At 43.4% G+C, this 19618-nt stretch overlaps 2 protein-coding genes across 5 annotated transcripts in view; one reads left to right on the top strand and one right to left on the bottom strand.

Annotated features, from left to right (window-relative positions):
* Window positions 1–19618, top strand: part of LOC123731752 (tripartite motif-containing protein 16) — a 240257-nt gene that overhangs the window by 148640 nt on the left and 71999 nt on the right. The window lies entirely within an intron of this gene.
* Window positions 1–19618, bottom strand: part of LOC106568624 (tripartite motif-containing protein 16) — a 73219-nt gene that overhangs the window by 2393 nt on the left and 51208 nt on the right. Inside the window, exons 3-4 of one of the 4 annotated variants that reach the window (XM_082968282.1) lie at window positions 1012–1245; window positions 70–229 (exon numbers count right to left, since the gene is read on the bottom strand). The exons of the other annotated variants lie outside the window; for them this stretch is intronic. Coding sequence (XP_082824408.1) covers window positions 70–229; window positions 1012–1245 — 394 coding nt within the window. The remainder of the gene's footprint in view (window positions 1–69; window positions 230–1011; window positions 1246–19618) is intronic. 4 annotated transcript variants of the gene reach the window in all.

Raw genomic sequence — 19618 nt, 5'->3', positions numbered from 1 at the left:
CCACATGTATATGACTAGTAGGGAACTTTCAATGGTCTAAAGTTGATGTTCTTATTGTTTTCAACACACCTGTAGTGGAGATCTTGGTCAATTCTCCTTTAAGGAAGTCTTCTAGTTTCACTCTCAGTTCAGACACAGTCTTACTCACATCTCCAAAGTACTGAAGAGGACGGACAACAATTCTGGGTAAGTCTGAAGATACACTGATACTGGAGAGAGACTGATAACTCTGGAGAGAGAAAGAGAGAGAGAGAAAGAGAGAGAGAGAGACAGGGGGAAAGAGAGAGCGAGAGGGCCAGAGAGAGAGAGAGAGAGAGAAACAGAGAGGGAGAGGGACAGAGAGAGAGCGAGAGAGAGAGAGGGACAGAGAGAGAGAGTGGCAGAGAGAGAGAAACAGAGAGGGAGAGTGATAGAGAGAGAGAGACACAGAGAGAGAGAAAGGGGCAGAGAGAGAGAGAGAGGGACAGAGAGAGAGAGAGAGAGAGGGAGAAGGAAAGAGAGAGATTAAGAGGGAGAGAGGGAGAGAGGGAGAGAGAGACAGAGAGAGAGGGACAGAGCGAGAGAGTGGGACAGAGAGAGATAGAGAGGGACAGAGAGAGAGAGAGAGGGACAGAGAGAGAGGGACAGAGAGAGAGAGAGATAGAGGGACAGAGAGAGAGAGAGAGAGACAGAGAGAGAGAGACAGAGAGGGACAAAGAGAGAGAGAGACAGGGAGAGAGAGAGACAGAGAGAGAGAGATACAGATAGAGAGACAGAGAGAGAGAGACAGAGAGAGAGACAGAGAGAGAGAGACAGAGAGAGAGACAGAGACAGGGAGAGAGACAGAGAGAGAGGGACGGACAGAGAGAGAGAGGGACGGACAGGGAGAGAGAGAGAGAGAGAGAGAGAGAGAGAGAGAGAGAGAGAGAGAGAGAGAGAGAGAGAGAGAGAGAGAGGACAACATAATGATTGAGATGAATAGTTTCACGTTAAGTTAATTTCATATCACATGTAACAAGGCAGTTTAGTTACCTGGAGGAAATGGATGTGATCCTCTGTGTGTGAGAGCTGCTCCAGCTCAGTGCTTCTCTTCCTCAGCTCAGCTATCTCCTTTTTCAGTTGCTCCAGGAGTACTTCAGCTTGACTCACTTGAGCCTTCTCTTGGTCTCTGATCAGCTCCTTCACCTCGGAGCTCCTTCTCTCAATAGAGCGGATCAGCTCAGTAAAGATCTGATCACTGTCCTCCACTGCTGCCTGTGCAGAGTGCTGTTAAGAGAGAGAGAGAGAGACAGAGAGACAGAGAGAGAGAGAGACAGAGACACAGAGAGAGAGACAGAGAGAGAGAGAGAGAGAGAGAGAGAGAGAGAGACAGAGAGAGAGACAGTAGGTACAGTAGCCTCTGCACCTCATTGAGTCAGAGCGCTGCCACCCTGCTCTCCAGGTCCACCAGGCCTTGTCCCCCCTCCTGGACAGGCAGGTACAGAACACCGCTTGGCCCTGCTCTACTCTCCTCCCTCCTGGTCCCCCCTCCAGTAGCCTGCCCCGTAGCAGAGCTAGACCCAGCCTCTGTCCCCTGAGTCCTAGTAGGCTGGACAATAGAACGAGTCAAAAACGTCCAAAGAACGTTGTCTGAGATGGAACACTAGCGAGGCCATAGGAAATGAATTGAAACGAACCTTCACAGAGCCTCTTCTGACTGGAAGGATCCTTAGAATTCCATTTCCCCTAACTGGCACCAAAAAATGTCTACCTTCTTATTTGACCACTAAAACCTGTTCTTAGGACCAAACTGAAAAATAACAACTGGTGTAGAAAGTAAACATCCGCACCTCGATTGTGCCAAGTGTGTTTATGTCTGCGTTACCAGGAAGTAGGAAAAAACGGGCAACTTCTGACTATTTCTGGTCTAGCGATCGATGACAGCAGAGGACGCTGCCCAACCTTATGTCATTAGAAAGAGGAGATTCTCCTGATTAAAATGGTGTCCGACATGAAAACATCTAAATTTACACATTGTGAGATATTTAGTGAAATAAACAGAAAAACCACAACTAAGCTACTCAAACTTACATCATTAGAAATAATAGGTTATCCTGATTAAAATGGTCTAGAACTTTAAACCATTAAAATAAATACATCTATTACAGATAATTGGAGAAATAGACATGTCCCTATTTCCCCAAAACAATGGCAGTCTGAAAGTTATAACAGCAGTCTTTTAATTAACCAGCTTACCATTTATCTACGACCATTTGACTTTGTGTTTAACATTTAGTGGTTTGTAATCTAGTGGTTAAGAACGTTGGGCAGTAACTGAAAGGTGGCTGGTTCCAATCCCCGAGCAGACTAGGTGAAAAATCTGTAAATCGCTTTTTTTTAGGCAGATTTGGGCTCTTAACCCTAGTGGCTCTGGATAAGAGTGTCTGCTAAATGACTCACATGTAAACGTGAACTAGACCTCTGTGAAAGGGCAACAGGTAGCCTAGTGGTTAGAGCGTTTGGCCAGGCAGCAGGAAGCCTAGTGGTTAGAGCATTGGGCCGGGCAGCAGGTAGCCTAGTGGTTAGAGCATTGGGCCGGGCAGCAGGTAGTCTAGTGGTTAGAGTGTTTGGCCAGTTACCGAAAGGTTTCTGGATTGAATCCCCGAGCTGACAAGGTAAAAATACGTCGTTCTGCCCCTGAACAAGGCAGTTAACCTACTGTTCCCTGGTAGGCCATCATTGTAAATAAGAATTTGTTCTTAACTGACTTGCCTAGTTAAATAAAGGTTACATTTAAAATATAAAAAGCGTGGCATTAACTTTTCATTATTCACAGACAGACTCTCCTGAAAACTGCTCAGCAAAGCAAAGGCTCTTTTGAGATCTACCAGATTTATATTAAAAAAGCTCATTTTCAGTGTCTGTGTCCAGTGTGTGTTTATATGTTAAGGGGGTTTTACTTTGGCAGATAATGTCACCCATTTAAATATATACATTTTAATATAATTAACTAAATGTATGATGTTTTTGGTTTATGTCAGTTTTATTATGCTATAGATGGATATTTTATGGTTGTTAGTGATAAAATGAACTATAACACTTTATATTTTGCAATTCTGAGTAATTACTACTTTAGTAAGAATATCCACTGTATTCAGTACTGCTGATAATGCTAAATAATTCCAATAGATGGCAGCATAAGACAGTACAGATTAGTTCAGGTCAAGTACAAGTATCCAACTCAACAAGCCCCTCCAAAAGCTTGTTCCGTCTGCGAGCAGCGAGCACTCTGCCTTCTCCCACAAGAGAGGGGCATGTTGAGGTACATTTACTAACCGTGAGGGCTGCATGATGTAATTTATTGTCGGGCTGGAAGATGCATCGTCTTTTCTATTCCGAGGCTGTTTACTCCCAACATGACATATTAACATGATGTTATAATGCATGTTTACTAGGGTTGAGGTCAGCACATCTGACTAGTGGTTATTTGACCAGGGTTCAATACCTGCTATAGTTAATATTGTTTTGATCTCCCAAAAGCAACACAGGACTAACAAGAGATACTGTATATAGCTAACTAAAGTAATGATTGACCATTTTAGAAAATCATGGGACATATACAGTGAGGGAAAAAAGTATTTGATCCCCTGCTGATTTTGTACGTTTGCCCACTGACAAAGAAATGATCAGTCTATAATTGTAATGGTAGGTTTATTTGAACAGTGAGAGACAGAATAACAACAAAAAAATCCAGAAAAACACATGTCAAAAATGTTATAAAATGATTTGCATTTTAATGAGGGAAATAAGTATTTGACCCCTCTGCAAAACATGACTTAGTACTTGTTGGCAAAACCCTTGTTGGCAATCACAGAGGTCAGATGTTTCTTGTAGTTGGCCACCAGGTTTGCACACATCTCAGGAGGGATTTTGTCCCACTCCTCTTTGCAGATCTTCTCCAAGTCATTAAGGTTTCGAGGCTGACGTTTGGCAACTCGAACCTTCAGCTCCCTCCATTGATTTTCTATGGGATTAAGGTCTGGAGACTGGCTAGGTCACTCCAGGACCTTAATGTGCTTCTTCTTGAGCCACTCCTTTGTTGCCTTGGCCATATGTTTTTGGTCATTGTCATGCAGGAATACCCATCCACGACCCATTTTCATTGCCCTGGCTGAGGGAAGGAGGTTCTCACCCAAGATTTGACGGTACATGGCACCGTCCATCGTCCCTTTGATGCAGTGAAGTTGTCCTGTCCCCTTAGCAGAAAAACACCCCCAAAGCATAATGTTTCCACCTCCATGTTTGACGGTGGGGATGGTGTTCTTGGGGTCATAGGCAGCATTCCTCCTCCTCCAAACACGGCGAGTTGAGTTGATGCCAAAGAGCTCAATTTTGGTCTCATCTGACCACAATACTTTCACCCAGTTGTCCTCTGAATCATTCAGATGTTCATTGGCAAACTTCAGACCGGCATGTATATGTGCTAAATTGAGCAGGGGGACCTTGCGGGCGCTGCAGGATTTCAGTCCTTCACGGCGTAGTGTGTTACCAATTGTTTTCTTGGTGACTATGGTCCCAGCTGCCTTGAGATCATTGACAAGATCCTCCCGTGTAGTTCTGGGCTGATTCCTCACCGTTCTCATGATCATTGCAACTCCACGAGGTGTGATCTTGCATGGAGCCCCAGGCCGAGGGAGATTGACAGTTCTTTTGTGTTTCTTCCATTTGCGAATAATCGCACCAACTGTTGTCACCTTCTCAGCAAGCTGCTTGGCGATGGTCTTGTAGCCCATTCCAGCCTTGTGTAGGTCTACAATCTTGTCCCTGACATCCTTGGAGAGCTCTTTGGTCTTGGCCATGGTGGAGAGTTTGGAATGTGATTGATTGATTGCTTCTGTGGACAGGTGTCATTTTTACAGGTAACAAGCTGCGGTTAGGAGCACTCCCTTTAAGAGTGTGCTCCTAATCTCAGCTCTTTACCTGTATAAAAGACACCTGGGAGCCAGAAATCTTTCTGATTGAGAGGGGGTCAAATACTTATTTACCTCATTAAAATTCTAATTAATTTATAACATTTTTGACATGAGTTTTTCTGGATTGTTTTGTTGTTATTCTGTCTCTCACTATTCAAATAAACCAACCATTAAAATTATAGATGGATCATTTCTTTGTCAGTGGGCAAACGTACAAAATCAGCAGGGGATCAAATTCTTTTTTCCCTCACTGTAGTCTTTGGTTGCATGCTATTTTATGTCAATCTTATTGCTGCTTGTAGCCTATAACTGATGCTTCGTGGTCTTATGCTGCCATCTATTGGAAATATTTACCAATTAAAAGTTATTAATTCACTTAAATACATTGGTGAGGCAGCTGAGAAATAAAGTGTATTTAATTCGAGAGATCAGTCTCAAACCTGCCCCACCTGTCCCACGCCAATTGCTGGACTTTCACATAGAGGTTACTATGTCACCCAGTTCAAACCACATTTAACATATAAAACAAATGAGTCTTGTTTATCAAGTGTTCTGCCTTGCAATAATAAATATAATAAAATAACTAATAAAAGGCAAATGCTTACATAGGTTTTATTTAAAAAATAATAAATGCTATTTAGTACTAAAATGGTATTTACTAAAATAATATTATTACTAAAATAGTTGTAGGCCACCCTACCCTAGAATTAGGGTTCAGGCTAAAATAGGTTATACGTACAGTTAGAGTTTCTGTACAGTACTTGTGACAGTGTTCAATATAACTAATAGGAGTTGGCAGGGTGAAACATGACCTAAAATAAGACCTGTTTTTTTCAATACAACTAATAGGAGCTGGCAGGGAGAAACATGACCTAAAATAAGACCTGTTTGTTCAATACAACTAATAGGAGCTGGCAGGGTGAAACATGACCTAAAATAAGGCCTGTTTTTTCAATACAACTAATAGGAGCTGGAAGGGTGAAACATGACCTAAAATAAGACCTGTTTGTTCAATACAACTAATAGGAGCTGGCAGGGTGAAACATGACCTAAAATAAGGCCTGTTTTTTCAATACAACTAATAGGAGCTGGCAGGGTGAAACATGACCTAAAATAAGACCTGTTTTTTCGCGTTTACTTCAAAACTACACCAAACAGCTGGGACATATGGTAATATTATATAACTGGGCTCCTTGGCGGATGCAATGAACGAGTTTTATCAGTAAATGTGGTTAAAAATGTAGTGTCCAGCCTAGTCCTAGCCCCCGCTGCTGGCTGGTCACGCTTGTCTGCCTTAAACAAACCCTGTGTACCACCCCTCCCCTGTTTAACCTTGAATTTAGTTGAGAAACAAACACTCGTCTACGAAAAGAGACACCCAGCCGAGAGCCACGAAACGAAAACAACTTGTACATTGACCAAAACGAACCAACTCTTTACGGATCTGTTCGGTCGTAATAAATGGAGGCAGATTAGACACCACTAATATTATCGAAATCAGCACCAACACCCCTCACATAAATCATACTGGTAACTAGCCGGGTAACAAGACTCACCTTTTACATTACCACAACCACCGCCTTGTTCATTCTGGATACAGAGTGTATATGTTCCTCTCCCACCTGTTCACCGACCATGATCAATAATTCCTCCACACCATTCTCCAGAATGCACCTGAAGAGACAGTGTTTCTTCTCCACTCGGTTGAGGACATCACACCTCCCAAACAAACTACCCTACTCCCCCCTCAACTCTAACCGATAAACAGTGGAAACTAATATATAAACCCTTAACAACTACAAAATACATTTGGAAAATACGCAAAAAGAATAGTAGCCCTCCTCAGGAACCACAAAACCCTCACACAACACCTTCTTCTTCTATGATATAATGGCGGTCCTCAAACCAACGTTAAGGTGCATGGCACCACCTACTGTGCTGGAGTGTGTTCAATCACGGTTTAAACCATTTCTAAATCCTCCTATCTAAACAGAGGATATTTGAACATAACTATGGATTATTTTGAACCAAAACAACATTTGTGGTTGAAATAGAAGTCCTGGGAGTGCATTCTGACAAAGCACAGCAAAGGTAATCCAATTTTTCTTATAGTAATTCTAAGTTTAGTGAACGCCAAACTTGGTGGGTGTCAAATTAGCTAGCCCGTGATAGCGAGCTATCTACTCAGAATATTGCAAAATGTGCTTTTGCCGAAAAGCTATTTTAAAATCTGACACCGCGATTGCATAAAGGAGTTCTGTATCTATAATTCTTAAAATAATTGTTATATTTTTTGTGAACGTTTATCGTGAGTAATTTAGTAAATTCACCGGAAGCCTTGGATAAACCCAACCCCCGGGTGTTTACCCAACCAACTATCACAGGAAAGCAGTTAAATAGCAAGGTCTGTTCCTAGGATATGAACACACTTAGCCTGTCTCAGCACGGGGAAGAACAGCAAGTGTCTATTGGAAATGGCTGGAATGGAAGTGACATATGGAAACTGACCTCTATTGGATAGATCATGGCTTTCATTTGTAGAGTCACTGGGTGACAACTGGTGGGGTTCTGTGTCTGAGCAACAAATGACATCTTTCCTGAATAGACCCGATGTGAATGCTGGAGCTTTTGCCATATCGGAAAACTGTGGAGCGGTGCCCGGAGGAGTGTGTTCATGTATGATGTATCATGTATGATGAAGACAGATGATTATGTTATTATCTCATTCGCCATATATGTCATAGGAGGTCGTTACAAATGTACCGACTTCCTAAAATGGGAATACAGTCAACCTGCAAACATTATATAGGACATGATTGCAAAATACCCAGGAGGGTACCTGATGGCTAGACCGAGATCCATACCTGGTGGTCAAAGTGAGTTCCCTTGCATACGTGTAGTGGAAGAGATGCATGCCATGATACAGTCACTAAAGAGTGCATGGTGGGGACTGTCTTTTGGGCAGTCACCAAATGGAAGGTCCTCAGGGTCATGTGAGCACACTGCCTTGTTAAACAACCTAAAAAGTATGCAAATGGAAAAAAGCAATCCTGCTGCAGCAATATGTTACATGGATGAACACCGTTCTGGGTACCTCTTTGACATTGTAACAGGGAAAGGAAAGGGATACAAAGTGATGTTCGACAGGTCTGGGTTTCGATGTGGGGCCAATCTACACTTCTCCAATATACGAGAGTTGATGGACTACATGACAAGGGCTAAGAATGTACTTTTTGTGCCACGACCTTCCCCTTAAAGTGAGTGGAGACAATGACAAGGATAGACTATGATCGAAGGACACAAGAGGGTCCGATGTGCTCAGCACAAGGCTATAGATATGAATAGTGAACTCTTTTCATAACATACTCTGTGTAAGCTATTGTATAATTATTGTATAATGCCATTCCAGCTAGCATTGAGTTTGTCTTCACATGAATAAACCAAATGAATGATCAGTCAGGGAGATGTGTCTTGTGCCTTTATTCAATATATTTGTGAAACATTACTGTATAACATAGTCCACCTGTACATATCACAAAATTGCTGTTAACCTATACACATGTCGAACCATAGTAAACGTTATACCAATCCTTTAAAGACATATGGTTAATCAACATAAACTTCAACTGGGTTCTCCTGATCAACACCTCGGTGCTTAACTGTGTGACAGTAGCAATACTGTCAATGTCTTCTTCCTCACACCCCTCCGAAAGCCTCAGCCCATGGATGAGTTTTGTGTATATGTCCCAGAGTGTTGTTCCATAGAGTATGGTGATTGAGAGATGTCCAGTGATTTCACCTATGTTATCAGAGGGGCTCTGGATCAAGACTTTGACGTGAGGCCTATTTTCGTCTATAATGGCAATGTTGTCGGCGTACTCACTCATGGTCTGGTACAGTGCAGTGACGTATTTCACCACCATACATGTGTCTAGGAGGGAAAGATGTACAGTCGAGGTCTTGGAAGGCTCGCGGGCTTGCCATTGCCATCTCCTGAGTGACTCTGTGGAGAATCCCAAGGTCGTCAAGGCAGGCAGATCGCAAAAGAGCTAGGACATTTCTGAGAGCATCATAGTCCTTGTCAGTGCTGAGGTGATGAGAAGGTATGCAGACGTAACTGTCTGCACACTGGGGAAAAGAAAAGGATGATATTCCACTGGGTCCCATGATAACCCTGGCAAGACCTATTGTTGAACACAGGCCGCATGTGAATTGAAACTCCCCTCGGGCAGAAGCAACTAGAATGTCTAAAGCTCCTTTTGCGCTGTCCGATGCCCAGAGACTGTTTGACATCATGAAGGCTAAGACATTTATGAGAGCCTGCCTGTTGTCGTCATCATACACAGATAGGGTTCGATTGAAAGGAACTGTGTCTGTGCCAGCTATCTTGATACAGGAGCCACCGTTAATGTCAACGTTCCACTGGGATGAAAGTTTAGATGGATCGTTAGTCAGGACCCTTGTCTTGTTGTCATTGAGGACAGTGAACTTGGCTGGTATTTTGTCGAAGGTGCCTTGCTTGTATGCGGTAACTGTCATGTTGTCAATGATGAACAGAGTGCTGCAGTCTCCAAAGGGTATGAGCCCTTGCAAGTCAATCTTGAACATTGTAGGCTGATGTGCTTCACTGACCTTGTTCATTGTGTGGGTGAACACATACTCCTTCTGACTGAAAGACATCTTTATCCATGCTTGGGATGCTAAAGGTAAACTATCACCGGTCTGTGCTCGATGCATGTATACGAAATGGTATATACGGTAATTTTTGTCTCAGTCTACGTTCAGGCAAATGTTGAATAGTGTCACCGTTGAGGAGAGCGATGAGCAATGCCAGGCCGGGTAAGGATCACGAGAGCCACCGTCTTTCATTGACACACCGTCCTATCCGTCTCTTCTTGTCTTCACGTAGACACGCTGGATAAGCCTGTGAACGGGGATATTGTTGGTGAACAGGTCCTTGTAGAAGTTTTTACAACCCGTGCAATGATATGTAACCACCCTGCTGCAGTCAGAGAGAGGACGGCTCCTCTTTCCGAGCTTAGCCCGGACAGGGGCGATCCACTTTTTCTCCCTAAATGTCTCTATCCAGGTTCTCATGACTTTTGTGTAGGCGCAACAGTACGGCATGATGCAAAGAACAGATTCTGGGTACATAACGGGCCCAGAGCTGAAAGCGTCAGGGGTCTGTATCTGCAACATGAGTACAGTCTGATACAGAAGGCCTGCCAGGTCAACTAGAGTCCTCTCGCACAGCTCGCTTCTCACTATGGAAATCCTACCGGTAGTAGAGTATGTGATCCCAGCGTCTCGCAACATGACAATCGGCAACGAAAGCAAGATGGAGGCGGCAGAGTAAGAGTCGTTGTCGACAAGGGACAGTATGCCTTCCGGTATGGCTTCCGTGAGCCTTTTCCCAAGTGAGGCACTTAGGTTCCTGTAGACATCGCTGGGCTGTAGGGACATGTCCTTGGTGATTACATTGCTGCAGACCTCGAGTTTCTCACCGGGCAGACGCACCACCATTTCCCTGTTTATCCTTAGGTGCTCCAACTCACTAGTACCGCAGACGGGTATCATGTTTTCGGGGCAGTTGTTCATAACCGAGTTGAAAGCCATGGTTGCCCTCTTCAACCTCTGTCTGACTGAGGTGATTGAGGTGAGCAAGTGCTCTTTGCAATCGTCCAGGCTGTGGGAGCCAAGGGCAGAACTGTACATGTAGCGGGGTAAGCAGTAGTCTATAATGCAGTGAGCTAAAAGCTTTCCAGATCGGTTCACCAAGGTACAGTCTGCATAGTGAGCTATCAGCACCCTGGAGTTGGCGAAACATTTGTTGAAAGGCTGGTAGGGGTGTGAAATGATCTCTGTGTAAGACGAGGAATCGATTTGGGTTAGGGGGACCTGGTTGTGATGATCCTCCGTGTTGGCATCTCTAACGTGAGTGGAGCCATGTTCATTATCACCGTCAGACACCTTGCTTGTGTCAGAACGCTTGGCCTCGCATATGAGCGATCCACCGAACATGGCCGTGATACACCCTGTGTTAGCCTGGAGGTTCAAGGGGTATCTGTAGAAGGCTGCTTCGCAAGGGTTACACTTGTGATACTCGGGGCATTCGACTGGCTTGACAGAGAGTCCTGTAATGTGCTGTAGTCACGTCTTCACCGTTTCTAGGTAGGTCGTTTTAACACTGGAGTTGGCTACCTTCAAGCGATCCAGCGTTTGTTGACTAAAGTGCTTGTTCTTTGCTGATTTGATGAGACTGCTCCAAGGAAATAACCCGGCTGCCATCTTGGACGAGATGAGTTGCGATGCTTTGCACGCTAACAGGTCTCTGAGGATGGCTTCCTTGCGCGAGAACATGTGGTTCATGCAGTATTTCCAGTCCTTGTACAGTGTTCTCACTGTGATGGTGTCGCTCGACGCAGACCCGTAGCCCTGTACGTGGACCAGTGTCGTAGAGACAGCAGAGAACCCAGAGTCCAGCTTCAAGGTTATAACATCGTCCACTCTGTAAGAGGTGAGGAAGGAGCTAGCTCGATGTAAGTCTAACCACTGCCCGACATCGTCCAGGATCGGTTCCCTCTCCAGGTATAAGATTACATCTCCGGCCTTGAGCTGGTGCCAGGGAGAGGTTGAAAAGCAGGATACCATGTCAGTCTCCAGTTTGACACAGTCTCCCCTCATCACGCAGGATATGAAGGTGTCCGTCACGGCAGAATCACAATTGGAGCGCATACTTTTGAAGGCCGACAGCCCCCTGACCTTTACGTAAATCGAAGACAGAGCACCCTTGTCGTCTAGGTTGTGACTGGGAGCCACGTAGGTCTCCTTAGCTACGTGACAGTAGACCGAGCAACTGTTTTCATACTCCAACTTGACTCTCCTGTCTTTAACGAAGGGCCCTGTTATGTCCGCAACTTCTTCGGACCCAGGGACTCCTGCCACAAAGATGGGATATCCTTCCTTGGTGAATGTTCCTTTCGGGTCTCTGACTACATTTCTGTGTGTGTTACCTCTGCATATCATGTACATCCTCCCGAGAGTGTCCTCAACCAAGGCAGTGTGCAAGTAGTCCAGAGAGGCAGGCACCTGGGAGCCAGCCCTCTTAACCTGTTGGGGATAGGGGGCAGTATTGACACGGCTGGATAAAAAACGTACCCGATTTAATCTGGTTACTACTCCTGCCCAGTAACTAGAATATGCATATAAGTATTGGCTTTGGATGGAAAACACCCTAAAGTTTCTAAAACTGTTTGAATGGTGTCTGTGAGTATAACAGAACTCATATGGCATGCAAAAACCTGAGAAGATTTCATGCAGGAAGTGGCCTGTCTGACAAGGTGTCGTTCTTCTTGTCTCTGTTTATTGAAGAGTGAGGATCTTAGCTGTCCCGTGACACTTCCTACGGCTTCCATAGGGTCTCAGAAGGCGGCAAAAAGTTGAATCGTGGCTTTGCAGGCTCTGGCTGAAACAAAGTAGCGTGTTTGGGTAGTGGCAGGTTACAGTACTGTGAGACTCAGGCTCGTGCCCGCGTCGACCGAAAGCTTTGTTTACTTTCCTCTCTTTAGCTAAATGGACATTCCCGCTCGGAATATTATCGCTTTTTTACGAGAAAAATTGCATAAAAATGGATTTTAAACAGCGTTGGACATGCTTCGAAGTACGGTAATGGAATATTTTGAAATTTCTTGTCACAAAACGTGCCGGGCGCGTCACCCTTCTTTACCCTTTGGATAGTGTCTTGAACGCACAAACAAAACGCCGCTATTTGGATATAACTATGGATTATTTGGAACCAAACCAATATTTGTTATTGAAGTAGAAGTCCTGGGAGTGCATTCTGACGAAGAACAGCAAAGGTAATCCAATTTTTCTTAGAGTAAATCTGAGTTTGGTGAGTACCAAACTTGGTGGGTGTCAAAATAGCTGGCCTGTGATGGCCGGGCTATCTACTCAGAATATTGCAAAATATGCTTACACCGAAAAGCTATTTTAAAATCAGACACCGCGATTGCATAAAGGAGTTCTGTATCTATAATTCTTAAAATAATTATGTTTTTTTGTGAACGTTTATCGTGAGTAATTTAGTAAATTCACCGGAAGTGTTCGGTGGGAATGCTAGTCACATGCTAGTCACATGCTAATGTAAAAAGCTGGTTTTTGATATAAATATGAACTTGATTGAACAAAACATGCATGTATTGTATAACATAATGTCCTAGGATTGTCATCTGATGAAGATCATCAAAGGTTAGTGCTGCATTTAGCTGTGGTTTGGGTTTATGTGACATTATATGCTAGCTTGAAAAATGGGTGTCTGATAATTTCTGGCTGGGTACTCTGCTGACATAATCTAACGTTTTGCTTTCGTTGTAAAGCCTTTTTGAAATCGGACAGTGTGGTTAGATTAACGAGAGTCTTGTCTTTAAAATGGTGTAAAATAGTCATATGTTTGAGAAATTGAAGTAATAGCATTTCTAATGTATTTGAATATCGCGCCACGGGATTACACTGGCTGTTGAGCCCTGTTATCCCCTAGAGCAGGGGTGTCAAACTCAAATACCCAGTGGGCCAAAATGTAAAACCTGAACAAAGTCGCGGGCCAACATTGAACAAATGAACCTTTTAATATGGACCCAAACAAGTTTTGCTTTAACATTGAATATGGAACAAGCATCGCTTATTACCATACAATATATAATTTAATAGTGGAGACATGCAAAATCGAATTTCAAATGAAAAAACACATCAATGGCATTCATTTATTAAATAAATAAAATTTAAATAAAAATCCTATGCCTCTTTTCTATTTACAGCCTTCTGATTTAAATACCAAAATAAACTTTTTCCACTGGCTAATAATTTTACAAATAAAATGATAATACTCCACGGATGAAGACTGACAGCTGAGCAGTATCAGATGCGTCGCAGCTCTCATCCACAGCGAGGGACAACGCAACGAAATCTTTTCCCTTTTCCATCAGCTGGTCATACAGACTGGTGGCAAGATCACATGTGCGATCAGCTACTGTGTTCCTGCTCAGGCTCACGTTTGAAAATGCTTTTTCTCTGGGCATACGAGGTCACAAACTTTCATCATGCACTTTTTCACGAACTCTCCCTCATTAAAGGGCCGGGCTGATTTTGCGATCTCTGCTGCCACTATATAACTAGCCTTTACAGCAGCCTCACTTTGTGATGTGGCTTTTTTGAACATATTCTGTTGTGAAACCAAACTTCTTTTCATCTCCTCTACTTTCTGGCTCCTTTGAGTCATGTCCAGGTCCTTGTATTTGTCATGGTGTTTCGTTTCATAGTGTCGTCTAATGTTGTACTCCTTACTTACAGCCAAGTTGACTCCACAAACAAGACAATCAGGTTTGTCTTTTACATATGTAAACAGATATTCTGCCTCCCACTTGTCCAGAAAGCTCCTGTTTTCTGCCTTTCTTTTCGCCATTTTTGGGAAGGGATAGCGCGCTGACAGTTGTAGCGTCTATGTTGCTATGACTACTGTCACAGAGGAGAGGGCGTTTCTGGGTCCTGTCCTGATTGGCGCGCGAAAACAACAGCAGAGCATTATGGGATTCGTAGTATTAGCGGTGAATGCGCTGTATAATACCGGCGGGCCAGCTCTAGTAGTAATTTGGTATTGTCTCGCGGGCCAAATATAATTACCAATTGCCCTAGACCATAGAGGATAACTACAGGAATGAAACCACATTGAGGTTGCCTGCTTTTTTTATAAATATAGAGATAGAGATAGATAGACAGAGAGAGCAAGAGAGAGAGAGAGAGAGAGAGAGAGAGAGAGAGAGAGAGAGAGAGAGAGATAAAGTTGTGGAGATGAGGGAATATTTGATCAGAACCCCTCCAGTCTGGTTAACCACAGTTCGGTCCAGTATGGACTATCAATACAAGTCACCATTTAGAATGTGACCCAGTACAATGGGTCTGAACAGAACTGGGGGATGTCAGACATGAAGATGCCTAAACACAACTGGAATATTCACCCACACCACTAGCTCACCTCCACACAATCCATTTACAAGTTAAAGACACACCTTGAATAAATAACAAAGGAAAACTATTACTAGATGAAGTTTAGTGTTGTATTTTTTATTTCCCATCACCATAAATCATATTTAATCACTGAACAGTAGCAGACCTAACTTCATCTGTTCCTGACTCTGGATAGTGGATTAAAAAGACCATCGATGTCCAATGATATTAAAAGTACTATTCTGAACATGACTGATATACTGAGTGGCAAGTCAAGATATCTGCTGGTTTTATTGTTTGGTCAATAGCACCACCTGCTGGACAGGTTTAATGTTGCTGGACTGAGCAGTATGGGAGGATGAAAGATGACACATTTAGGGCCGGTATCCTGGACATCTACATTGAACATGTTTTTAGTCCAGGACTAGGATTCATCGGTGTCTGGGAAACCAGACCATATACTTTAGTAGAAAGTAAGTGATTCCAGCTTGTAGTGGGCTGACTAGTCCTGAATTGTCCTTTTGTTCCTGGACCATTTTCCATGCAGCTCCAGGTGACAGAGAACACATCAATTAGGGCCGAGCCTACAAGCTGATCAATGATACTGAGGAGAATTACATAGAGACAGAGAACCAACTGAGAAAACATATCAATGGTTCTGAATGACAACCAATATACATCAACACCATACATCATGATTCATGGAAATGTACACGATTAAAACATTGTATTTAAATAGATATGAATACATTGAATTTTAATTCATAACATCTTCTGAAGATCAAATCAGTTAAATCATTGTAGATAAAACAGAGTAGAATGAATCATCACATCTGGGGACCATCACCACCAGCATGACTAGTATCTATGTGGACCCTACTACAGTTTAACCAGCTCAGCTATAGACTACACCAGCATGACTAGTATCTATGTGGACCCTACTACAGTTTAACCAGCTCAGTTATAGACTACACCAGCATGACTAGTATCTATGTGGACCCTACTACAGTTTAACCAGCTCAGCTATAGACTACACCAGCATGACTAGTATCTATGTGGACCCTACTACAGTTTAACCAGCTCAGCTATAGACTACACCAGCATGACTAGTATCTATGTGGACCCTACTACAGTTTAACCAGCTCAGCTATAGACTACACCAGCATGACTAGTATCTATGTGGACCCTACTACAGTTTAACCAGCTCAGCTATAGACTACACCAGCATGACTAGTATCTATGTGGACCCTACTACAGTTTAACCAGCTCAGTTATAGACTACACCAGCATGACTAGTATCTATGTGGACCCTACTACAGTTTAACCAGCTCAGCTATAGACTACACCAGCATGACTAGTATCTATGTGGACCCTACTACAGTTTAACCAGCTCAACTATAGACTACACCAGCATGACTAGTATCTATGTGGACCCTACTACAGTTTAACCAGCTCAGCTATAGACTACACCAGCATGACTAGTATCTATGTGGACCCTACTACAGTTTAACCAGCTCAGCTATAGACTACACCAGCATGACTAGTATCTATGTGGACCCTACTACAGTTTAACCAGCTCAGCTATAGACTACACCAGCATGACTAGTATCTATGTGGACCCTACTACAGTTTAACCAGCTCAGCTATAGACTACACCAGCATGACTAGTATCTATGTGGACCCTACTACAGTTTAACCAGCTCAGCTATAGACTACACCAGCATGACTAGTATCTATGTGGACCCTACTACAGTTTAACCAGCTCAGCTATAGACTACACCAGCATGACTAGTATCTATGTGGACCCTACTACAGTTTAACCAGCTCAGCTATAGACTACACCAGCATGACTAGTATCTATGTGGACCCTACTACAGTTTAACCAGCTCAGCTATAGACTACACCAGCATGACTAGTATCTATGTGGACCCTACTACAGTTTAACCAGCTCAGCTATAGACTACACCAGCATGACTAGTATCTATGTGGACCCTACTACAGTTTAACCAGCTCAGCTATAGACTACACCAGCATGACTAGTATCTATGTGGACCCTACTACAGTTTAACCAGCTCAGCTATAGACTACACCAGCATGACTAGTATCTATGTGGACCCTACTACAGTTTAACCAGCTCAGCTATAGACTACACCAGCATGACTAGTATCTATGTGGACCCTACTACAGTTTAACCAGCTCAGCTATAGACTACACCAGCATGACTAGTATCTATGTGGACCCTACTACAGTTTAACCAGCTCAGCTATAGACTACACCAGCATGACTAGTATCTATGTGGACCCTACTACAGTTTAACCAGCTCAGCTATAGACTACACCAGCATGACTAGTATCTATGTGGACCCTACTACAGTTTAACCAGCTCAGCTATAGACTACACCAGCATGACTAGTATCTATGTGGACCCTACTACAGTTTAACCAGCTCAGCTATAGACTACACCAGCATGACTAGTATCTATGTGGACCCTACTACAGTTTAACCAGCTCAGCTATAGACTACACCAGCATGACTAGTATCTATGTGGACCCTACTACAGTTTAACCAGCTCAGCTATAGACTACACCAGCATGACTAGTATCTATGTGGACCCTACTACAGTTTAACCAGCTCAGCTATAGACTACACCAGCATGACTAGTATCTATGTGGACCCTACTACAGTTTAACCAGCTCAGCTATAGACTACACCAGCATGACTAGTATCTATGTGGACCCTACTACAGTTTAACCAGCTCAGCTATAGACTACACCAGCATGACTAGTATCTATGTGGACCCTACTACAGTTTAACCAGCTCAGCTATAGACTACACCAGCATGACTAGTATCTATGTGGACCCTACTACAGTTTAACCAGCTCAGCTATAGACTACACCAGCATGACTAGTATCTATGTGGACCCTACTACAGTTTAACCAGCTCAGCTATAGACTACACCAGCATGACTAGTATCTATGTGGACCCTACTACAGTTTAACCAGCTCAGCTATAGACTACACCAGCATGACTAGTATCTATGTGGACCCTACTACAGTTTAACCAGCTCAGCTATAGACTACACCAGCATGACTAGTATCTATGTGGACCCTACTACAGTTTAACCAGCTCAGCTATAGACTACACCAGCATGACTAGTATCTATGTGGACCCTACTACAGTTTAACCAGCTCAGCTATAGACTACACCAGCATGACTAGTATCTATGTGGACCCTACTACAGTTTAACCAGCTCAGCTATAGACTACACCAGCATGACTAGTATCTATGTGGACCCTACTACAGTTTAACCAGCTCAGCTATAGACTACACCAGCATGACTAGTATCTATGTGGACCCTACTACAGTTTAACCAGCTCAGCTATAGACTACACCAGCATGACTAGTATCTATGTGGACCCTACTACAGTTTAACCAGCTCAGCTATAGACTACACCAGCATGACTAGTATCTATGTGGACCCTACTACAGTTTAACCAGCTCAGCTATAGACTACACCAGCATGACTAGTATCTATGTGGACCCTACTACAGTTTAACCAGCTCAGCTATAGACTACACCAGCATGACTAGTATCTATGTGGACCCTACTACAGTTTAACCAGCTCAGCTATAGACTACACCAGCATGACTAGTATCTATGTGGACCCTACTACAGTTTAACCAGCTCAGCTATAGACTACACCAGCATGACTAGTATCTATGTGGACCCTACTACAGTTTAACCAGCTCAGCTATAGACTACACCAGCATGACTAGTATCTATGTGGACCCTACTACAGTTTAACCAGCTCAGCTATAGACTACACCAGCATGACTAGTATCTATGTGGACCCTACTACAGTTTAACCAGCTCAGCTATAGACTACACCAGCATGACTAGTATCTATGTGGACCCTACTACAGTTTAACCAGCTCAGCTATAGACTACACCAGCATGACTAGTATCTATGTGGACCCTACTACAGTTTAACCAGCTCAGCTATAGACTACACCAGCATGACTAGTATCTATGTGGACCCTACTACAGTTTAACCAGCTCAGCTATAGACTACACCAGCATGACTAGTATCTATGTGGACCCTACTACAGTTTAACCAGCTCAGCTATAGACTACACCAGCATGACTAGTATCTATGTGGACCCTACTACAGTTTAACCAGCTCAGCTATAGACTACACCAGCATGACTAGTATCTATGTGGACCCTACTACAGTTTAACCAGCTCAGCTATAGACTACACCAGCATGACTAGTATCTATGTGGACCCTACTACAGTTTAACCAGCTCAGCTATAGACTACACCAGCATGACTAGTATCTATGTGGACCCTACTACAGTTTAACCAGCTCAGCTATAGACTACACCAGCATGACTAGTATCTATGTGGACCCTACTACAGTTTAACCAGCTCAGCTATAGACTACACCAGCATGACTAGTATCTATGTGGACCCTACTACAGTTTAACCAGCTCAGCTATAGACTACACCAGCATGACTAGTATCTATGTGGACCCTACTACAGTTTAACCAGCTCAGCTATAGACTACACCAGCATGACTAGTATCTATGTGGACCCTACTACAGTTTAACCAGCTCAGCTATAGACTACACCAGCATGACTAGTATCTATGTGGACCCTACTACAGTTTAACCAGCTCAGCTAT

The sequence above is a fragment of the Salmo salar genome, chromosome 23, assembly GCF_965601325.2.
Source record: "Salmo salar chromosome 23, fSalSal1, whole genome shotgun sequence".
Taxonomy (NCBI): Eukaryota; Metazoa; Chordata; class Actinopteri; order Salmoniformes; family Salmonidae; genus Salmo; species Salmo salar.
This window is presented reverse-complemented; position numbering and strand designations above follow the sequence as displayed.